This window comes from Hylaeus anthracinus, unplaced genomic scaffold, assembly GCF_026225885.1.
Source record: "Hylaeus anthracinus isolate JK02 unplaced genomic scaffold, UHH_iyHylAnth1.0_haploid 4, whole genome shotgun sequence".
Lineage (NCBI taxonomy): Eukaryota > Metazoa > Arthropoda > Insecta > Hymenoptera > Colletidae > Hylaeus > Hylaeus anthracinus.
Window position 1 is genome coordinate 15,240,525 of NW_026535289.1, and position 18,647 is coordinate 15,259,171.

An 18,647-nucleotide genomic window follows, 5' to 3' on the forward strand; every position below is an offset into this window, starting at 1 on the left:
AACATCTCAAGTGCTCGCCGTATAAGACACTGCTTCTCGATGGATCTCGCATCGCGTTATTCCCGCTCGTTGCGCTCCAAGACGTGTCTCGCGACTCCGTTTCGTCGAGGTAAAAGATGTCCTTCGTTCGAGTCGTCGCTCGATCGGGAGGAAGCTGGAGCACCTGGAAGGACGAAATTGCGCCAACTAGAAGAACGTCGCGCTCTTCTGTTCAGCTGGCGAGGAAGTTTATCGAAAGCTCGCCGCGAACTCTCGCCAGCCTCCTAGTGGAAATTCTCGGTCGAGACTCGAAGCTGGGGCTCGAAATCGCGGAGAATGAACGCAACCAAAAAAAATAAAAAAAAAAAGGCGGACGTGGGGGAGGGGGGAGTAAGAAGGGTTTCGAGTTTGATAGAGGATCGAGGCGCGTATCAAACGAGAGGCGAGGCCCTTCGGCCCTTAAAAATTAATTTGAAAAGTCAGCCGAGTGGCTTCCGGATACGATTCGGATATATGAGAAGTCTCGAGGTAGGCTGGGACCTTCTGTATTGCGGAAATCGCGAGGCGCGTCAGACCGCGAACGAAAACTTTTCAAATGAGCCAACTTTGCGTGTGTCTTGCGCTTTCGGCGCGTCTCGCAACCCCTTTCTAGAGAACCCGAAAACCTCGCATATTAGTAAAGTTGTCTCGACAGAGACGCGAGCCTCCGTTCTCCGGAAGCGGCGAGGCTCGTCGCGTAGGCCGAGCATCTTCCAGCCGAACCGTGCTCTTTCACCCAGACGATCGCCTCCGTTTCGACCCTTTGCACTCGCGGAATGTTTATATCGCGAGCCACTGGCAACTTTGAAAACGCGTTCCGTTTCTCGCGTGAAACGTACAAGTACCTGTGACTTCAATTTTATCCGATTGTTTCAACCAGAATTTAAATTAACCGTAAAGTCTACCCCTTTGCCATCCGCTAACCTGTAGTCATCGTCTGTATTCGAAACGCAACCTCTACAGCGTTTTCTTTCCTTGTTACAGGCCAAGTTGTTGGAGTCATCCCACGCTTGGCTCGGAGCCTCCACGTCGAGTATAGCAGGTAAGTTCCCCAACGCTTTCGAAGTTTACCTAATGGTCTCTTAGCCGCTGTTGCGACAGCGCATTTCAGGAAACGATACCGAGAACGCGACCATCCCCAAAGTCTGCGCAACAAACGCGGAGCGTTTCTTCGGAATCGATTAGCTCGATATATTTCGCGGAGACAAACGAGCGATTTCGAAGGTCTCGAGATAGCAAATCGGGTCTCTCTGCGCCAAGAATCGGTGCTCTCCTTGCGCTCGCAATTTCGATTTTCCTTTTCACCGTCGACCGCTTTCCGGCGAACCGATGGCTCGAGAAGAAGAGAGAGGACGGAAAGAAACGGGGTAGAGGAGTCGTCTAAACTCGCCTTGGAATTGTTTATTCTAATTCAGGTTCGAGCCGAGTCGCAATTCTTGGAAAAAATAGATTATTATATGTTTTGCGCGTACTTTCCTGCTGTTATCTACCGTTTAATAAATAGTTGTTACGCGGTATAGAGAACAGTGTATCGAACAGCTCGAATCTATATCGGTGCTAGCGTCTACTTAGTTTATTCTTTGAAAGTATCGTTCGAGAAAAAGAAGAAAAAGAAGTCTAGCGATCTCGTCGTGTCGTCGTTCAACCGCAGCCCCCTTTCTTTCCGACCATTTCGATTCTCCTGGATGGCGAACGGTCCTCCTTGGTTCGTCGATCGAGAGAGGAAAGGGTCGACGAGGTGCGCGAAGGAAGAAGGAAGAGAGGCAAAAAAGAAAAAGGGGCACGGAGAGATCCTGGGGAGGGTAAGGGTGTCAGGAAAGACGAAAGGAAAGTGGGTGTTTCCGAGTTAGTTCCGTGAAAACGTGGCTGCCCACGGCTGCGTTGGGTCCGTCGGTCTGCTAGGCACCACGAAGATCGGCTCGATCTGGGTTGGGTGCAGCCAGAGCATCACGAAACAAAAAAGTCGAAACTGCCTGACTGTTTTCTAGCTGACTATTCGACCCTGCTGAAACTGAAGGCGCCCACGTGGACGCGGCACGATCTCCAGGAAGCGATCGAGGCCGTGGTCACTCAGAAGATGCGATTCACCCAGGCTTCCTCCAAATATGGAATACCGAAAGGCACTCTGTACGACAACATCCTCGGGAAGACGAAGAGAATGATGGTCCTCGAAGAGGCGGGACTAAACTCGAACGAGGAGACGGCCGTGTTAGAGTTTTGCTGCGACATCAGCGTCAGTCCGTACAATCGTCGCACCAAAAAGTCCCTAAACGCGATACTAAACTTCGTGGAGAAGATACGCCGGAAACGCGATCCTGGCTTCCTGTTTAACGGTCTTTCGGGGTTCCGTTGGTGGTGGGCATTCTGTAAAAAGCATTCGATAGTCTCGCTTTACTTCAACGACGAAAACGAAAACGTTCAGTAAAGAAAAAAAGAATCGGTTCGAATGGGATCGCAAGAACAGACTTTATCGACGACGTGCTCTCTGCGTTTTTCATCGAAAGTTCCGAATCTCTCCTCGATCGTGCCTTTGTTCGGCGCGTCGCGCAGGCTTCCACGCGCTGAGATTCTCTGTGACGGAAGTATGCCAGTTTAAGTTTACGACTGACGACGAAATGCAACGCGTATCTTCCAGCGCGGGCGCAATTATCGACGGTGTCGACAAAGCGACGTCAGGTGAATCGACGTACGCGAAAAAGCAACCGCCGCCGATAATCTTTGCGCGTGGAAATGGAAACCCTGCGCCACGCTCGGGCTACGTAATCCGTAGAAATACGGAGATTAGGGGATTATACTACTTCTCATCGATATTTTTCACATTCCATCGCGCATTCCGTACACGCGAACGCGATTCCTCCAAGGCACGCGTTCGAAATCTACGCTTATACTCTGTCGCGGGACCAATAAAATTAACGATAAACGGTAGCAATAATAGCACTAATGGTAACGTTTATAGTGATAGGAACTGTAAAATATTGCGTCGTCGCGGGTAACGATTACACCGGCGACAAGATAGTGCCTTCTGCTCGACGTCTTCCATTCGATATAATTTAGCGTAAATTGGACCGGCAGTTTTAGTCGGCAGCTCGAATCTGGAACGATCGCGACGCGAAACGTATTCGATCTTGAAAGTTAGATATTAATTTATACAGCGTCGCGCGATCATCGACGGACACGCTTCCCGATTTCGATCTCGGCGAATCTCATAATCGGTATTCGAGAGCGTTTTGCGTCTATAGTAATGCATAGACTGCGGATGTTCGTGCACGTAAGATATGCAAAAAAATATATGCAATTTATGCATGCGAAATATGTATATAAATGCACGATAAATATTCACGTGTATATGAAAAGTATGCGACATATGCGAGTAAGTAACATGTTCGGTACATATTTACCGTGTAGAACAGTATCGCAATATTTCGTAACGTTACTTTCGAACACTTTACCGAACGTTATCGTTTCCAAACGTTTTATTTAACTTGGAGAAACTTCATTTAGCGCGTCGTTACAATTAAGCAAACGAAAAGAATGTTGTGCCAAGCGGATATTTAATAATATTTTTTTTAAGCATATGCACGAACATTAGCGGTCTAACGATAAACTTGTCATTACCAACGGCGAGAGTTTGCAGAGCTGCGAATTCTATCGATCGAATTAGATCTTTCTCAACGAATATGTTTCGCGTGTGCTTAATCTACGAAAAGCAAGGCGAGGACATAGCCGGCATTTGAAAATAGCGAAAGAGATCCGTAGACACGCGTTCCCCGGCGCATCGTTTCAAAGTTGTCGACACGCGTTCCAGCAACTGGTACCGTCGTCGCGAGGGTTGCCCTTGTTCGGGAAACTATAGCGGTGCAAACTTTTCTATTGTCGCGCGAGTAGTTGCGCGTCAATCGAGGCGCTTCCATTCTATTTGTTCTATTTTTAAACGAGTTTGTCAAGTATCGGAACCGAATTGCGTAAGCCTCGATCACGTTTGCTCAAATAAGACGCTAAGTTTGCCCGAGGAAACGTACTAAAAAAGAAAGCAGGACACGAGGCGGAGAAGAAACGAGTTACATTCGAAAACTAAACTCGTGAACGCGCGACGGAGTTTTTGCGTCAGCCTAATATTTACTCGGTGTAAAAAGGTGTGGAAAGTGGCCGACCGACTTTGGTTCGTCGCGAGCCAGAATCGCACCTCGTCGCGAACGTTCCGTAGGGAATCGATCGAGTTAATATAAATTACGCGTTCGATATTCGTCAGGCTACGGCAGGACGTTCTTCGATTATACGTACAACGATACGCGAAAGGTATAGAAGATACCCTGTGATCGCGAAACAGAAAAGTAGGGTAAGAGATATAAGTAGGAAGGTTGTGGAAGAAGAACGAAGAAAAAACAGACAAAATGCAAGAGAAACAAGATTCTTAACGTTGCGGAAAATGTGTGTTAGTCTTCGAAAATAATCCTGGATGAAATCGATAGGTTTATTTCCGGAGAGTTATTTTTTTTTAAACGTATAGAGGTTTCTGGTATCGCGGCATATCGGACGTAGTCTCAAATTTATGAGTACGCATAAGTGCAAAGTCGAAAGATATTTTAATACAAATTTAAAATAGAATTAGTTTTTGTAGAATTGTACATTTGAATAACTGTAATCATGAGAATTGAAATCGCGTCGAAGCGGTTTACGAATGACATTTTTCTAGACAAACATATTAGACGTGTCGAGCGAACAAGCACGTACTTTTTTTTATTATTTAACCTCTTCGTGTTCACGTGACGTATCATCTGTGATAGAAGTGCCTTTTTATTATAATTAGTTTGGTTAGCCTACGTCGGCCATGTCGAATGTACCTTATACTATACGAATAGTTGGATCTTGTACGCGCGTGCGTACGGATTTCTTGTTTTCAAGTTTCGAATCTGTCCTTGAAGCTGTCGTATATCAAGCGATGTATCATATTTCCCGTAAAGGATGTTTCCAAACTCGCAGAGCATGGCGCGTATCGAGCATTCCCGCAAATATTGTAGTTGGAACGAATGTTTAAATTGCTCGAGGCCACCGAGCGACTGTTCTCCCCGCTCTATCGTTTAGAGAGCAGCGGTGAAAAGAAAGCAGAAATGGGAGAAAATTGTGTTAACCTAACACGTGTGATCGAAACACTTGTAGTATAAATATAGTGGTAATTGGAATCACAGAAAGAAATATTTTGCGACGAACGAGTAAAAATTGGAGTAAAACTTTGCTCTCGTCTCTGAAAGAAAGTGAAGAGAGGTGGCTCGTAGCTCGACGTGATTGTCGCTCGGGGAAGCGACCTTGAGCGGCTTAAAGCTTTTGTCCCGACTGTAGCGAACAAGCGACAGCTTTCAGAGTACGGTGCCGCCCGAGTTACGCGTCCTTTGCACATACATTGCGCAACACGAATTTATCTTGTGGTCCCGTTGGTAAACATACGATTGTCGCTTTCTCGTCGCGGTAATGCTCGAACGGGCGGCCGTGCGTCATTGCGCTTGAATTGCATCAGAGTTCGCGTTGAATCGACCTCGAGCAATTATTCGATGAATTCGCGGCCGAACTCTCGCGATATACTCTCTCGGCATAGAGAAAAAATCGCGCTGCACCGTCAACGCGATACTTGGATCAGAGATGAACAAAACATACCGTGCATGCTCGTTATACCTGGACAAGATTTTGTCCATCTCTGACGTAGACACTTTACCGTGAAGATTGTTTCATTCCGTGATACACAGTGTTCTGTTGGAAGCAGTCCTCTTCGAACACCTTCGTTACTTGTTTCTTATCGTTTGAAATGGCAAATGCATCGAAGTGGGCTGCTTTTAACTGAACAGTCTGTAGAATCGTAGGCGCTACCTCGGCGAAATGAATAGTCTTTTTTTCGTTTCGATTCGCGTTTTCATAGTTCGCGGGCGTAGGAACGACGCAACGCGTGCGTATTACGATGCCGGGATCCACGGGGTGCGCGTCCGCCAGTTCTTCGACAAAGCAATATAACAAAGAACAAAATTGAACACTCTTAATTCTTGAGCGATAGGGTTGCCAACTGCGCCAAGTACGAAGAAACGACATACTTTCATTGTTCAAATTTATCGTTTTTTAATTTTTAGAAATATTCAAAGGGGGGAGGGGGGGAGGACGATTGAAGCATAATCGCTCGTGAATCGATCGCTAATATCGGGTTATACGCTAGCAGCAACTCTACCGTACACTATTCATATATAATATATATGTGTATATAAAACATGGTATATCGTCATAAGCAATCCTGCTGCTAGCATCGTGGCGAATGGTTTACGGTAGATTAACTACCGAATGGCTCGATATTATTAATTCGTTCGCGAGGACTTAAAACATCGAAACCTCGAGCAACACCCCTTTAACCTTTTCTACCAAACACCGAAGAATCGATCTTGTTACGACTCTATCGTACGCGTCGCAATTTATTCGGAGCAGCGTACCTTTGGAAGAGAAAAAAGAAAAAGTGCGAAAAGAGATTAAAAACGGATTGTCCTTTCCAGAAAAAGACGGTTGGCAATCCCAGAGATGGCGACTCGCGATTCCCTGTCGCGCACGCGTGAGCGTCGGTACACGCGTTCGTCTTTCCAATTAATTGTATTAATCGTCAAATTGGAGGATGCTCAATTAAACCCAATAAGTTAACTATTAAATAATCGTTGCGAATTGAGGCCAGCATGTTCTTGGCGTGGCCAGCATGTCCGAGTGAGTAGTGGCGCGCGCGCGCCTAGGCCAAAACTGTTGCGAGGCTGGCGATTACTGGTTTAACGTTAAGCAAAAATATTTTCTATTAACGAGCGCGCTTGTTTCCGTTATGAACTCATTCTCTCATTTTCATTCTGCAGCGATTGTATGCCAACGATAATACAATCGATACGTTAACGTACACGACGCCGCAGTGTCTTTATTCCCCGTCCCCCGTTTCCCCCGCAGCAATTTGCCTTTCAATGCTCTGTTCGCAGGTACGCTTCGGCCGACCAGCCACGAAGGAACCTATCCACGTGATTCTCGCACCTTGACTCGACTTACCTGCGTGTCTGGTTATATACGCTATTTACGCCAGTCGCTTGCATCGTTCGGCCGTACACACGAATCACCGTGACGATTCGAATAAATTTCCATTCGCTCGCGCGAACTCGTTTCGTGCGTTACTTTTCGCCACGACGCGGACAACTTTTCGACAGAGATGGACGAAATTCGCACCAGGGAAACTTGTTCGATTACGGATCGATAGAATTTTAGTTATTGTACGATATTGCATCTCGAACCATTTACAATTACGCGATTGTTAACGTATGGATTCGCGAACAAATCACAATCGTGAAAGCCACGCAGACTTTCTATTCGTCTTACGTTAGACGAACAAAATTCTAGCCCATCTCTGCTCCTCGACCAATCTGATACGAATAAAACGAATCGAAACGGACCGGTTCGATCGGAGAAAGGTCGAAAAGCTGATCGCGATCGATACGATACGCTTACCGATTCTTGCCTCGGGTCTTCTCCCTCTTCCCCCGATCGAGACGCGGAACATTTACTAACGCTGTGCTTTTTCTGTTTTCTCTTTTCCGCGGGGGGCGTAAACTAGCAGACAGCTACCAATATCAGCTGCAGTCGATGTGGCAGAAGTGCTGGAACACCAATCAGAGCCTGGTGCACAATCTACGCTTCCGAGAACGCGGTCCGCTCAAGTCCTGGCGACCGGAAACGATGGCGGAAGCGATCTTCAGCGTCCTCAAGGAAGGATTGTCTTTGAGCCAAGCTGCCAGGTAATTAGCTGTTCGTTTCAATCAAATATTCGATACTCGAGTATACGAGATTCGATCCAAAAGTTGTGCCTTTTTTGAAAATTATTATCAAATTAAAGCACCGCAGGGCTCCCAGAAGGACGGAAAATTCCAGTTGAAACTAGTCGTCGAGGCATTAAAAAAGTCGTAAAACAAAATATATATACATAGAACACGTTGTCATAACCTTAAACTAAATATGTAGATCCGTGTATTACCTTGGGACGTCCTCGATTTAACAAGGTACGACATACCGCAAAGTTCCGATACATTCTTTTTCCTTATCGTTTACTATTTTTCTTAGTAAATAAATAATCGAACGAAAGTGGAACATGGTTCGAAAAGGACACGAGGCATCGCCGTCGACGATACGAGGAATCTCGCGAATTACTTCAACGAACAAACCGAGCATAATCGCGTGGTTCGGTCGTTTTCATTTGCAGTCGTCGTTTCTCCGTCACTCAAACATCGCTAAACTAAATTTCGTACGTTCGCTGAATAGAGAAGCGCATCGCGACGCTATTTAACCAGTCGAATCGTCTGGATTATGTCCGCGTCAGACGTTTCTCTCCGTTTAAGGAACACGATGAGAAGAATTTCATTATTAGCTGGATATTTGCGGCGCGACGGAGTAAATTAAACTAAGAAAGTTCATCGGACCGATGTAACGAAATGCCGAATTTTAAACGAAACTGTCGCCAAGATGCAGGCGAGGATTGCAAATGGACAAGGTTCTGTAAACTTTCTTTTTTAAACTAGTCTCCTTCTTCCTCTCGCGATAATCGAAACGAAAAGATCGAACTTTACGCACCTCTGAACAGAACTCTTGACCACGCGTAAATGGGTGAAACCTGAGAGTAAACAATCGTCGCGTTGACATTTTACAACCTGGACCGTAAAACGCGTATCGTGCACGCGCGATACCGCCGTCAAAGGGTTTTCCGCTCGTGAAATGTTTCACGGAACGATATTCGATAATCTTTAACGCGACCCGATCGACTCGACGAATTTTATAATAAGACTCGTTGTTGGTTTCTGTTCCAGGAAGTACGACATCCCCTACCCGACGTTCGTCCTGTACGCCAATCGAGTGCACAACATGCTGGGTCCGAGCGCCGACGGCGGGGCCGGTGAGTGTTAGTTGCCATTTTCACTAAACCCTCGCGTCACGGCCGTTTCTCGTCTCACGGATCTGCCGGAAACGCGGACTCGAGTGACATTCTTTAAAACCTGCTCCCCCAAATTTCATTTCGATTCGACCTCCGCGAATGTGTAACGCGCCACTGGTAACGGAGCAAGGACACCTCCTTCCGATACGATAGGAAACCACGAAGACGATTAATACGATAGTTAACGAACGGGGAACTCGAGGGCGTGTAACCGCGAACATTAACCAAGGTTGTAAAAGACGCCCGCCATTGCGTCGCGACACGGAAACGATTTTTCCGCGATTGACGTCGAGCGTCGGGCGTCGGGCGGCGGGCGTCGGGCGTCGGGCGTGGGGCGTCGGGCGTCGAGAAACGGCGGATCGTCGCGAGTAATCCAATAGATCTTAGCGTTACGATCTTTAAGTACGATTCCCGCGGTTTTCGGTTGCTCAGATCTCCGGCCCAAAGGAAGAGGCAGACCGCAGAGGATTCTACTGGGTGTCTGGCCCGACGAGCATATTCGCGGGGTGATTCGAGCCGTGGTGTTCCGCGATGGTCACTCTCCACACATCGTCAAGGAAGAACCAACCTCCATGTATCCAAGTTTGGCGAATTACGCCGCCTGCAACGGACCGGAAGGCGCGGTCAGCCCTGGAGCGGCAGCCGCTGCCGCGGTTGCCGCGGTCGCTCAAGGTAACGTCTCTTACAACACTTGTACGTTCCTTTTTCATCGTCTTTCACCTCCCGAAACCTTACGAACGCTTCCCGCGACCGTTCTCCAACTTTTTTCCACTGGAAACTTTGCCCTGCAGGCCTGTTTTCAAATTTTCCACTTCGCATCATTCGCTCGAACGGCATACAAAGATTTCGATAATATATCGAAGCGCGCGAAAGCCACAATTGTAGTTATATCCAGAAAACAGAAATTTTATCAATGATTAATAGGCTACGGATGGTTATGCATATGACAGGTGTAAATATACAGTATTGCACGGGGATGTGCAGAAATGCAAAACTATGCAAAATATTAGAAATGAAATACATATTACAACATTTAAAAGATAAGGTGTACTTTTGCTCTAGTTGCTATTCTTTGTCGGCGCTGGTAATAATGTCTATTTGCATAAACATACGCGGGCTAATAATTAGAATGATAACCTACACATTACGTCCGCTAAAATAATAGCTCATTTTTTTAATACTTTATCGTAGTTGGGTACATAAATGTCGGTTAAGAAAAAACAAATATACATCATACAATGCAAAAGGTTCTTAGTAACGATTCGCGCAAGGTTTTCATTTTGTTTGTGGCGGTATTACTTTTGTGCCACTCGACGCGCATTCCTTAGAAATCTGTGCTTCTTTTATCGACTCGATTGCTCGACGATCTTGGAGTTATTCGGTCAGACTCACGCTCTTTTCAAATCCTTCCATGCCGTACATTTAGAAAGGATAACATGGAGGTCGTTTGCTGGCGCAGGTCTGCGACATCAGATGTGCAGCATGGTGGCGGCAGCGCATTCGCAGCAGCACGACATGATGGCGACGAACCTGTCGACGAATCTCTCGGCGAACCTGTCGACCAGCCTCTCGTCGAACCTACAAGCGGCGATGCAGGCCAGCCAGCATCATCACAACAGCAACAACAGCGGAGCGGGTATAATCGGCAGCAACAACGGCAGCGGTGGTGTCGGCGTAGGTGTCGGTGGTGGCGGTAACAACGGAAACTCGCCGCTGAATCTGGGCTTGGCCAGTCCAGGGTCCGGTGGTCCCCCCGAAAGCCCGATGGAGAGTCCCCTTGCGAGTCCGCTGGGTCCTCTGATGGATCCTGGACACATACCCAGCAGCGTGGAGGTGGGCATCGGCGTCAGCGGAATGACCTACAAGCCCGCGCGGAGCTTTGTCAGCCCGCGACCCGAGAATCTCTTCCAGGAGGACATCGCGGACCTCGTCAAGAGTCCTCACGGACTCAAAGACAAGGACAAGATCCCCGTGAAGCTGGAGCCGTTGACCGACTCCCGTTGCGAATAGTAAGATGGACGGAGCCGAGGACGAATGAGCTAATCGTAGCATCAGCGCTCCGCTTCCACCGCGATCCCAGCAGGCTTCTTCTGCTCAGCCGTGACTGCGAGCAGCAGCCTGCTCTTTCCGCGGAATTCACGACGGAGGCGGCGTTCGTAACGTCACGGATCGTCGACTCGATCCGTTCCATTCCAGGAGCTGGTCGATCGATCGAGGTCCGTTCGATCGCGACCGAGCCGTCGTTGGCGCGGCTGCTCGATTCGTTCGGTCTCTCGATTCCAAGGACCGTCGTCCGATCGACGAATCCCAGTTTCCCCGAAGCTCGACGACACGCGATAGCGCGCTAAAAAATATTCCAATACCGACGCAATGTTTTTCGGTCCGCTATCCGTGCACCGAGTTACGTGAAAATTGGAGATTGCCAATTGTACGACGTTCCTTGTCGGTCTCGAACGGTCCGCGCGACGATTCGTCCTCGCAGCGACGCTAGAGTATACCGCACCGATCTCGAACGAGATCGAGGATCACAATCAAAACAAAAGAGGGAGGGAGACGAATGGATGAGAGGCGCGGCGCGAGCCATCGGGTGGGCGACGTGCAGTGGTTCAGAAATCGAAAGTCCTGGCCAATATTCCAATGGATATTCGAGAAATTTCATCTTTTACGTATTTTAATAAATTACTCGGGAAAGCAGAGAAAGAAACGCGATCTTTTCTAATTTTGTTTTTTCAAATTAACGTGTATTTTGGGAAAGCTAACTTCTAGGCGTACAATCTTGTTTCTAATACAGATATGTCGCCTTTAGAATCATTTATACCGAATCCACTAAACAGACCTGGAAAAGATTTTATGTAATCTTAAAATATTCCTGTAAAAACGATATAAGAAATCGATTAGACGTAATGGCTAGCGCATTCTCCGATTCTAAACCACTGTGCGGCGGGAGCGCGCGATCGGTGCTCGATTTTTGAAAAGCCGAGGGCCGTTTCCTCCGATCTCGAACATTGATCGCGACAAGCTCGATCGACACCGAAGATCGCCCATTCGAAGGGAACGTTCCGTAGCTACCTGCTCGACGACGATTCGCTCGCGCTATTCTTCGGCCGAGCGAAGCGATCGCACAGGATTCGAAGCGGTGAAACACGCTTCGACTCGAGATTTATATATCCACGCATATACGATTAACCGTACGTTTAATGCCAAATGTATAGTAATTGGCGAGCGATTGCGAGTCGCGAGCCACTATCCGCGTCGATCGATCGACGCTGACATCGACGCTGTGCGAAATCGTCGATTCGAAAGGAGACGCGTCGCAGTTTTTGGTCGGGACTCGACTTATCGTCAGAGATGGGCAAAATTACAAATTAAAATCGCTAACGACGAATGGGAGACTTCTCGCTCGTTGTTGGCCGAATAAAGATCGAAATTTGAATTATAGAATGATAATTCTACTATAACTCCAAGTCTAGCGTTCGAATGAAATTTTCCCCGTCTCTGGTGAAGGGAAAGAAACGATCTCACGGTCCAGTCTATGTAGTATCGGACCGAGGGAACTCGAGAAGTCGTAATCGTTTGTTGCGCGTCCAAAGTCTGCTCCCGACTGTCCGTCGAACGAGATGACGACGTAACCTCTACGGAACGAAAGAAAACAGAAAAAATTATGTTGTTCGGCTCGAGCGAACACGTGAGGACGCAAAAGGGAGAACAATTACCGATTGCTGTACTTTATTAACCGTAAAGATTGCCTTCCTGCCATATTTGGGGTATGCCAAGTATAAAAATTATAAGATTTAGAGATTAGGGAAATGAGAAATTAACGACGAAATTCATTGAATTTGGAACTGGAGAAAACGTCGATAGATGTGTGCGCGTGAGTGCCGATTACATGTGTCGCGTGTCGTGTGTCGTGCGAATCGACGAAAGAGTACCGATGCGACTGGATCGAGAGAATGGGTGTGAGTGCTTTTGCTTCGGAGAAATCGTGCTATTTTTCAAAATTTTTGCATGCTGCGCGTACGACTTTTCGCGAAAGGACCCTCGATCCTCGACAATCGAAGAACGATGCGCGTCGGGTAGCCGATTCGTTTGCGATTCGATCGGACGCGGATCAGGATGCGCGTCTACTCCTACAGAGATGGGCATAGTTTCTTTTTCTATCGCCGTATTCACCGATAACGAGCTGAAATTTAATTGTTTACTCAACTTACCGATGACACAGACGAGCTATATATATATATATTGGGCAAAGCAAAAAAGTACACTCAAATTTCAAAGAATTTTCGTAAACTCCGGCAAATTAAAATTACAAATAGAAAAAGTTTAATTTCATGTTCGAATAAAAGGATTGCCCATCTCTGCTTCTCGATCGTTCTTGCCACGAACCGCGGTTCAGAGATTTCGTGCGACGTCCGCGAGAGCCTAGCCATCCTGGGGGCAGAAAGAGGGGAAAACACAGAGAGAATGTGGAAGAATGCGGGTGCGAGTGAGACGTGAAAAAAGAGTGAGGGAACTTTCTAAAAAACTAAAAAAAAGTACAGATTTTTTAAAGTTGGCACACCGGTTCGAGTGACTCTTTGTAAGTATTAAAAAGTAAACAAGAAAAAAAAATTCGAAGTGGCCTTCTGTAAAAGGAAAAGACCATCGCTTTTCGCTTTTGCTCGGAAAATGGAAGCGCATAGGTTTTGTCCGTCGTGTTATCCGTTTGTCTAGACAATTTTTCGGAAATAAAAATGAAACGTTGTTCTCGCGCCACTCCCCTACCTTTAGGGAAGCTTTAAGGAAAATAAAAAAAGACGGTTTGTAGGAAAAGTGCTCGAGGAGCTATCGATTAGAAAAATTGTATTATTATCGGCGATTAGGAAATTAAATATGCCGGGGAAACTCTGAAACGCGTTATTCTTGATACGAAAGATTTTTTTGGGGCGTAAACGAATAAAAAGAAACGTTTCAGACGGGGGGAGGAAAAAGTACCTCTGGTGGAACTGAATTTTATTTTCCGCGGGAATCGGAACGATCGAGAGGAAAAGTAGGGAAAAATAGAGAAAACCGAGGAAACACGGTAGGTCGCGATTTTAAAAGATTTTATTACAATTTAGGCTTAATGTGTTCAACGAGAAGGTAAATTTGAACGAAACCAGCGCCGAGGTCGAAAGAAATTCGCGATCCGAAGCGAGGGGTTGGGGGCTTGAGAGAAAAGAAACAGAGAAAAAAATTATACGAGTTCAAAGAGCCGCGAACGAAATTGCGAGAATTAGCTGGCCAGGGCGGGTGGGGGGGGTGGTGGTGGTGGTGGTGGGGGAGGGGTTGCGGAGAGGTCGGGGGAGAAAGTGTGCGAGAGAAAAGGATGGGGCATGTGAACAGGCGAGAATGTGGAAGAGATTAAAATTAATATTGTATAAAAAAAAAAAGTAGTAAGTGCCTTCCAAAGAAAAAAATTTAACGTGTCCCGTAGACCGTGACCACTTGTACATGATGAAAAGTCGTTCGAAATTTCGCATCACCGTATGAATCGTTTGTGACTAAAAAAAAAAAAAAAAAAAGATGAAAAAAAAGAAACTATGAAGAGAAATGGAAAAAATAAGCAAAGAATATTATTTGTGGGGACGTTGCGTAAAATTATGAAACAGTTTGTTCCGAGTAAGCGTATATGATTCTCTTCGTCTCGTCTCGAAGTCTCAGAGCGACGCTGCGCGATTTCTACGAGGAATATTAAACGAGCGCACGGTTTATAGTCGAGGATTAGAACCAAATGGAGGAACTCGAATATTTTGCGAAACAAACTTTTGGCTCTTCTTTTACGTACCGACGCGATGGAATTTCTTCTGTCGATTACGCAATGTGTCTACGAATCCTTTTGTGTGCGTGATAAGAGCGAATGTAACAGGATCTACAAGCAAACCGGACAAAATTTCTGTTTCGGATCTAACCCATCAACCGGTAATACCCTGAATGGCATATTCTCGTAAACGTTTCGAGCGAAGATAGACGGTGTAAAGGAGGGAGGGTAAAAAGCGTGTAGCTTGAATCAACAGAGGGAACGGATATTTCGAGGAACTTTCGTTTACGCATTTTGATATATATCTGTGAACGGATGAAGAAAAAAAAAAAAAAAAACAAAGATACTTATATTACATACATAAGGTGTAAGTGAACAAAAAAGCATCTAATACGCTATTATTGATATAGGACACAAAGTAAAGTAAATATATATATGAGACAAAAAAGTATATATATACATAAATTGATATATTGACGCTATATAAGGTTGCTGCTGGATGCGTTTTACTTTGAAGGAAGATGGTGCGCCAGTTTTCCGTTCAAACGTCGTCGAGGACGAAACAAAAGTTCACAGGATGAGATTAAGTTAGACAAAAGTATAAGGACCGTAGAGTCGAAGACAAAGTAGCTCTTAGAATTTTTATCGAGGCAAACGTAAGGACGGACGGGCGTGACGCTAGTATACTTTCCAAGAGACAGTGAGAGGGAGAGAGCACCTGGCCATTTGTCCTCGTGGCTTCTGCGTTTCGCTCGCTTATCGATCGCTCTCTCGGGTTTTCCGTCCTCTCGATCCGTCTTGCGCGTCCATCTTTCCACGAACACCCGAAACCGTGGATCGAGACGTAACGATGGGCAAAATTTCCAGTAACGAGTGAAAAAGTGAAAGAAATCCTTCGATAAAAATTGAATCGCGTTCGATCGAATAAATTGCTACGCGTCCAACTTATTTGTCGTCTATTATTCGAGAGGAATTCTGCCCATCTCTGTCGACGGCAAAAGGAAAAACATCGCGAATCGAACGCGAGATCGAACGAAAGACTCGCGAGCGAGGCGCTCGTAGTCGCGAGGCCAACAACACTCAGCTGCGGCTACATCGACGCGTTAACGTTTGGAAATCGTGCTGTTATTCGATTAGTTTGAATTTTTTATTAGTCGCAAGAAAAAGATGGTCCGTTAACTACGCTTAGAAACAGTGACATCCGACTACTCGATCGATTCGTTTATCGCTTAGCTCGAATATAAATTACTTTACGAGCATGTAAATAATTCAAAAGTATAATTCGTGCAGTAGAGAGTTGACATAAAAAAAGGATAAGTTGTTTAACCCTTCTATACGGGCGACGACTATAGTCGTTGAAAATAATTGATGGTGGCCGATCGACGCCAAAGGGCATAGCAAGCGCAATGGCCAATCAACGCCGCGGGCACTTCGATCGTTGCGCGATCGGGGAGTCCCGTAGCGAAAGGGTTAACCCCGTAACTCGTAAATATTCGAAGCAACGGCTTCTCGAGTATCGCGGTATCCGAACGTTAACGCGAGTCTTGTACACACAAATTTCTAATGTTCTACTTCAGGAATCCGTGAAACGGGATCTAAAATGTATCACGCACGCGCCGAACTCTTTTTCTTTATTTTCTACCTTAGCTTCGAGGTATAACATCGTATTATAATTAATGATCGACCCGATATGCAAGCCACACTTGATACGCGATAAAGAAAGGAAAAAGGTACCGAAAAGAATCCCAGCAAGCGGTAAGAATGAAGCGATAAACAAAACGTAATAGTCCCGTATCTACGATTTATGGCTAGTTTACAGGACGTGTAACGTGTAACGGCATTCGCTGTTGAAGAGAAAGAGAAACGTTACGACAGCGGAAGAAGAAACGCGCTCGGAGCAGCGAATAGAAAGGGGAAAAGGCGCGCCCGACAATCGCGTGTTTTCCATTTCTTTGCTGCGCTATAGACCGAACGATTCGAGGATAAACTCTAGGTGGCATCCTAATTTACAGGAACTAGTAGTCGAGCAATAGAACCGCACATTTTTCAGAAACTGATTATTTAATCGTACACACCCCGGCCGCCTGCCGAAATCCGACACACACGCACACAAACGCGCACCCGACAATTGTACGGTCACGTACATGCATAACCTACATACACACGTACACAAAGAAAGCACGACGGTATAGGGGACAGCTACGAACCGGCTGGAGGCAAAAGATCTCGGCTGCTCAAGATCACCAACGTTGAACGGACAGAGTCGCATCGAAAATACACGGTCGAGTTGCTTTTCTAGCTAGAGGACGAGGTTCTATTCGTTACGGATCGAATAAACATTAGAATCTCAATTATACGATACGTCTCGTATCGAACAAGATGGAACCATTGTTCGATCCAATAAAATTTGACGTGCCTCTGCTCCAGACCGACTGAAATTATTTGACTTTCTTTATTACTTCTTGGAAACATCGAAGAAATAAGAAAGCTTGATCGTTGCGACGGGGTGTAATCGATCGACGGTCTCGAACGGTCGCATTCTTTTGCCTCTATTCGAAGAACGCGGCGAATAAACGGAAAGTATTAGCGAGACAAGAAAGAACGACAGAAAAGGAACAAGTACACTAAAGGAGAACACACAGTACGCTACGCGACAGACAGGCACAGCCGCGCGTTCACTGTAAATAGAGAGAATGCAACGTTAATTGTACGGAAAAGTTCATCTTTATTATCGTAACCTGTAATATATTTATTTGCCCGATCGTGAAGATACTTTTACGTAGTTTAAAGATCCGAGGCCTCCGTTTCATTTGAATCTGTCGCCGAAGCACGCTAACGTGGCATTGGTCGCGCGCAACGAGGGAAAGCGTTTCGTTTTGGTACGATTACAAATATTTTTCAAAGTGTTTGCGAATGAAATTCTGGAGCGTGTGGCCTCTCGGACCAATGCCTCGCGATACAATTGGGAACGAGATCGAAACAGGACAATCGTTTTTCGACGTTCTTTACGGAACCGAAACGTCCATCCTGTCTTCGTTGTTGTTTCTAATCTCGATCGATAACGTTCGAAATCGTCGCGGCCTATAGAAGAAAAAAAAGAAACGCTCGCTATCCAAGGACGACGACAAACGCAAAGTTTCTTTGCAGATGGCGATAGTTTATAATTATTATTGTTTCTATTTTACGTTAAACAATGTATTTCTTTTGAGTAGATAGTCGAGAATTGATTAAACCGACACACCCATATGCGAATAGTTGCGCGCGTGTCTTTACCGGAGACGCCCGAAATAATGTGTATGTACCCGTGACGAATCGCGAAGCGACGTTTGTTTTCCGTTCTCTTCCGAACCACCTCGGAATGCACCGAGACTTCGGAGAGAGATAGTTTACTTTTTAGTCACGGATACAAAGCAAAACCTGTCACCCATTACAAATTCCTCTTTTATTTATTACCGATTAGCATGTAAGATGACGTTCTACCGACATATGCTATAATTATAAATACACCCTATATATAGTGGAGTAAGCGTTACATTACCTACCTACCTTACCTACCTACCTACCTACCTACCTACCTACCTACCTACCTACCTATCCGTGCTTGACGGGTGAAACAAACAGATGAATCACGCAATCATACATTTAAGTTGCTATTTGGCACGTATATCTAAGTAATATACTAACATAAACAGTATGCAATAATAAATATGAGAAATTAAACACGATCTCTTTCACTGAATCGTTCGATAAACCCCCTCCTTTGAGTATCCTGTGTTTTATTGCACGCAATATTTCACCTATCGTTCCCGAGAAGAATTTCAATTACAACCCGCGACGAATACGAATTTCTACTAGAAAATATGGAACGGGTAGAGG

The 18,647-nt window shown here is 45.8% G+C and overlaps 1 protein-coding gene across 8 annotated transcripts in view; it reads left to right on the forward strand.

The window, feature by feature from the left end:
* Positions 1 to 18,293, forward strand: part of LOC128895181 (protein bric-a-brac 2-like) — a 239,300-nt gene extending 221,007 nt beyond the window's left edge. For 2 of the 8 annotated variants that reach the window (XM_054157535.1, XM_054157534.1), the window contains 5 exons: positions 1,003 to 1,060; positions 7,628 to 7,808; positions 8,871 to 8,962; positions 9,428 to 9,667; positions 10,422 to 18,293. In XM_054157535.1, coding sequence (XP_054013510.1) covers positions 1,003 to 1,060; positions 7,628 to 7,808; positions 8,871 to 8,962; positions 9,428 to 9,667; positions 10,422 to 11,005 — 1,155 coding nt within the window. In that variant the 3' untranslated portion in view covers positions 11,006 to 18,293. Of the gene's footprint in view, positions 1 to 1,002; positions 1,061 to 2,006; positions 7,608 to 7,627; positions 7,809 to 8,870; positions 8,963 to 9,427; positions 9,668 to 10,421 lie in introns of those variants that run through there. The other 6 variants (XM_054157537.1, XM_054157536.1, XM_054157538.1 and 3 more) reach the window with 6 other exon arrangements.
* The last annotated feature ends 354 nt before the right edge of the window (positions 18,294 to 18,647 follow it).